The sequence below is a fragment of the Physcomitrium patens genome, chromosome 14, assembly GCF_059467195.1.
Source record: "Physcomitrium patens ecotype Gransden chromosome 14, ASM5946719v1, whole genome shotgun sequence".
In the NCBI taxonomy this organism is placed as follows: domain Eukaryota; kingdom Viridiplantae; phylum Streptophyta; class Bryopsida; order Funariales; family Funariaceae; genus Physcomitrium; species Physcomitrium patens.
Genome location: NC_143423.1, coordinates 16,599,048 through 16,602,874, shown reverse-complemented (window position 1 = coordinate 16,602,874; position 3,827 = coordinate 16,599,048). Strand labels below are relative to the sequence as shown.

The 3,827-nt window shown below is 46.5% G+C and overlaps 1 protein-coding gene across 1 annotated transcript; it reads left to right on the top strand.

Annotated features, from left to right (window-relative positions):
* The first annotated feature begins 233 nt into the window (after positions 1-233).
* On the top strand, positions 234-2,178 carry LOC112291896 (uncharacterized). The gene is made up of 4 exons (XM_024539865.3): positions 234-583; positions 1,060-1,107; positions 1,258-1,415; positions 1,580-2,178. Exons 1-4 carry the CDS (start codon positions 525-527, stop codon positions 1,615-1,617), a joined length of 303 nt encoding a protein of 100 aa, XP_024395633.1. The 5' UTR covers positions 234-524; the 3' UTR covers positions 1,618-2,178.
* Positions 2,179-3,827: the final 1,649 nt, after the last annotated feature.

Genomic DNA, 3,827 nt, shown 5'->3' with positions numbered 1-3,827 from the left:
GAACTCGGAGGGCCGTCTTGGGAGGGGCGGGGGAACGGCACGCGAACGTTCCAGAGTGGCGGGCACCTGGAGCGACAGAAGCTCCGCGGCTGCCCTGAGGAGCGGGGTGCAGGACGGGAAATGCAGGAGGGCAGCGGGCAGCGGGACGGGGAATGTTTGGACGGTCTGCGTAGAGTGCAAGCGTGCATAATAAAAGAGAAGGCCCAGGCCCCTTTGTCTCTACATTGAGAGTCCAGGGCTCCACTACCATCGCCGCCTCCTCCTCCTCGGCTCACTCACTCTCTCTCTCAACTCTGCTTGTCTGTTCTCATCGTGATTCTGCACTGCTTTCGGAATCTAATCGATTTTCCCTTTGCCGTCCTCCTGCACAATTGGATCCTCGCTAGAGGTGTAGGTGCGCCCGAGAGCGACCAGGATACCTCGGACCAGTGTGTGTGTGTGTGTGTGTGTGTTTTTGCTCTTGTTGTTTTTGTTGTTGCGACCGCTTGTGATCGGAGGTGAAACGGTGCGGACTCGACTTCATCATGTCTTGCGGAAGCGGATGCGGATGCTGCCCCAAGTGCGGCTGCCAGGCGACCTGCACGTAAGTTGTTGGCGTTAAGCCATCGGCTCTGCAGTGAGGTTTTGGCCAGGACTTTGCGAGTTTGGGAGGTTTTCCGTGTTTTGCTTGGGCGGGGATTGGGTAAAGTTGGGTAGATCGATGGGGAGTGCGGGGGTTCGGGAAGTAAACGTGAAATTTTAGGGTAATTGGGGTGGATCGAAACGCGGACGGGCAGGTCTGAGGGTTTGCGGTCTAGGAGCATGTCGATCGGTCGACGGTGGTTGGTATTGTGATTCGGAGTGGATCGAAGAGTGGTGATTTAAAAACATGGGATGGCACACTTGGAAATTATGTGGCTTCTAGGCTTTTTGGACAAGCGGAGAGGTTTCTGTGTGACGGTACTAGGAGGAGTTTAAGGGTTTGTGTCACTTATGTTTAGTGATTTTCATCTTGGTTGTAATTCTCATGAGATGCATTTTTTCGTGTTTTGTGTGTGTGTGTGTGTGTGGCTGCAACAGTTGCAATCAAAGTATGACGTGGTTCGATGAGACCGCGGGTGACTTCAGGTACACAACACTTCAATTGTCATGGATTCGGTGGATTTGTTTTAGAGGTTGATGGTTTGTGTCGGAACAGAAGTAACTTTGATTGGTTTCTGTTTTAGTGGTCTCGGCATTCGTAGAAGAGATCCCACATTCAATGTCTAAGCTGTGCAGTTATATCGACACGAAGAGCGTGTCCGGAGGGAACGGAGAATGCAGTGCCACAAACGGTTGGTCCTTTGGAACCTGCGGTGATGATGATTCAAGCGAATGCTATTTCTCTGAGGTCGTCGTGAACAGCAAGTTCGGTGCTGACAGTGACTGCCTGGACGGTATACCTCTCTTCACAAATAGGAACTCCTTCATCCAGTTGCCGCAGTGAGGGACGTGTTTTTTCTTTATTTTATAGTTTTGTTGAAGTGAATGCTGCAAAGGTGTCATCTCAATTGTCTTGAAGCCAATAAACACTGAGTTGAAATTGTTGTTTGTGATGCAGGGACCTGCGACAATAAAGGAGGAATATCGTTTTCGTAGAGTGGCATGCGAGTCAAATGCGGCTGACGGCCGGCACCAGCGTCTGTCAAGGAGGTCTAAACCTCTCGGCTTGTCAATCATGTTGCGAAGTTTTGGCCTCCTGTACCATGTTACAGTGTCAATATGAGGGACTTGCGAGAGGGGTGTGAAAGGTTAGATAGAGTTGTTTCTTTTTGGTAATAATCATCAGTCAGCAGAACACACCACTGCCTGGACCGCTAGGAGCCAGCAGCAGTCAGTTTTTGGATCCTTCCCGTGTGGACTTCGGTGTTATATGGGCCAGCCGGTTTGCCGACGGCTTGGGCCGATCAACTATATTAGTGTGTGCCAAGTCCCATTACAGAATTCCATCGCCTTTGGTAGCGTTTGTGTGGCGGGTGATGTGCTAACAGGATTAACATACAGTGCACTCTGCGCCGCGTTTGACATCCTTGGTTGTAGCCACACCTGCTTAGAATGCTTTAATGAATGACAAGTAAGGTTCAGGTTTATTGTGGACACTTTTTGTGGTGCGCATTGCAATCAACATATTAATATACTGATTTGCATTGGTCTTTCAAAGAGCTTCAAAGGTTTCGTTCATTGTGGTGGTTGCATGTGGTATCCGTTCTGAATTATTTATTGCGTAGTCTGTCGATTGCAACATCTGGTTACGTGAATTTGTGTTTCTAGTTTTCTGATGAGTGACCCAAAGATTGTAGAGTCCCAGCTGGCTTGGCCATTGTGAAACTGTCGCTTGTACCATGCACATGGGAAATATTCAAGATGTAAATAGAAAGCCTTGGTTGAATGGCTTTTCATTAACTTCGATGCTGCAGTGTCCATATATTCTTGACATCGAATTCTTGTATGAGAATGTGGTCATAATGAGAAGCTCCAGACTTTGGACTCCTTGTTCCAATGGTAGGTCACACCCATTTCGTTGAGATCCGAGGTGCGATACCGGTGGTCATGCGATGCGCCCGAATCGAACCTTATCTCTTTTGTGCCCTCTGGATCCAAAGACGCATTGTCGTGGTATAGTCCAAGATACTCAGTCGCCTGTAAATAGAGCCTTGCGACAGAACAAGGGTTGCTTCGGACAATATTCTACGTTATTCACGGGTCGAATCTTCAACTACTTGCTGTCAATGCTGCTGACAGTCTATATTTGCTTCTCCTTCTTTGTATTTTGTGCTGGACGCTCAATTCGTGCCCGTTATGGCAACTCGATTGATAATTCCCTTGGCGAAGAACGGGAAGAACTCTAGGTGGAACCAGCCAAGCTCCTGAGACTTCCATGAGCATCCGTCAACCTGCTCCTTTGTTTCGGTTATTACCTCGGTTTTTCCTGCACATAGAAACTTTCAAAATTATGCGTTCGGTTGTTCGTTCTTTCAACATCGAGGTAGAATATACCCATTTGGATCGGCTGATTTTACACCATCTGCGGTTTCTACTCTGTTCATCGACTCGGGTCTTTCAGTGGCTCGGATAAAAACCATTGTCACTCCAGTGATCGATGTTGTGAATGTGAAATCGCTGAAAACTAGTGCTCGTGGACCGTGCCTGATGCAGTCGTCACCCTGCCTCATTTCTCATGTCTATATTTCGGCCATTTAATCGTATTCCTTCAAGACCATCTTCTGTAAAGAACACTCCTGGTTGAAGATCTTATGAAACACATGCCACTTCAGAGTTTCGTCACTAGAACTTAGCCATTGGTTTTCTGGAGAGTTAACAGAGAATGTGCATTCAGTCAACAGCATATCTAGTGAAGATCCTAAGTCTAAATGTACACCATCAATCTGGGGAAACATAAACGATGCAGTCATCATTCTATCTCAAGAATTTAGTTGCACACACCAATATGTCATGAATTTCCGTCATTTCAGGAAATCTTTTCTTAAAAAAAAAATCCTCTTCATTTTTATTTATTTATTTTTTTTTTACTTTCCCTGAGATAAACACTGTTATCCAGACCTGTGTGGTGTGAATGCATATCCCACATAGCTTATGAACAGCAGTTGCTTCATTTTTTTCTTCTTTTTTTTACTTGATTTTGGTGCCAATTGTTTATTCCTTGTTGCAGGAATCTTCACACCAGATTCCAACGCTCAGTTTTGCTCAAGCAAGGACTATGGTTTGACACAAATCTGTTACATACTTTCTCCATACATACATCGAGGTGTATACGACTCTCGTCCGCCGATCTGATTACTAACTGCAAA

Coding starts and splice junctions, on each gene's coding strand:
- LOC112291896 (XM_024539865.3), top strand. CDS start 525: ATGTCTTGCGGAAGCGGATGCGGATGCTGCCCCAAGTGCGGCTGCCAG. Junction 584..1,059: donor GGCTGCCAGGCGACCTGCAC/GTAAGTTGTTGG, acceptor TGGCTGCAACAG/TTGCAATCAAAGTATGACGT. Junction 1,416..1,579: donor TGACAGTGACTGCCTGGACG/GTATACCTCTCT, acceptor TTTGTGATGCAG/GGACCTGCGACAATAAAGGA.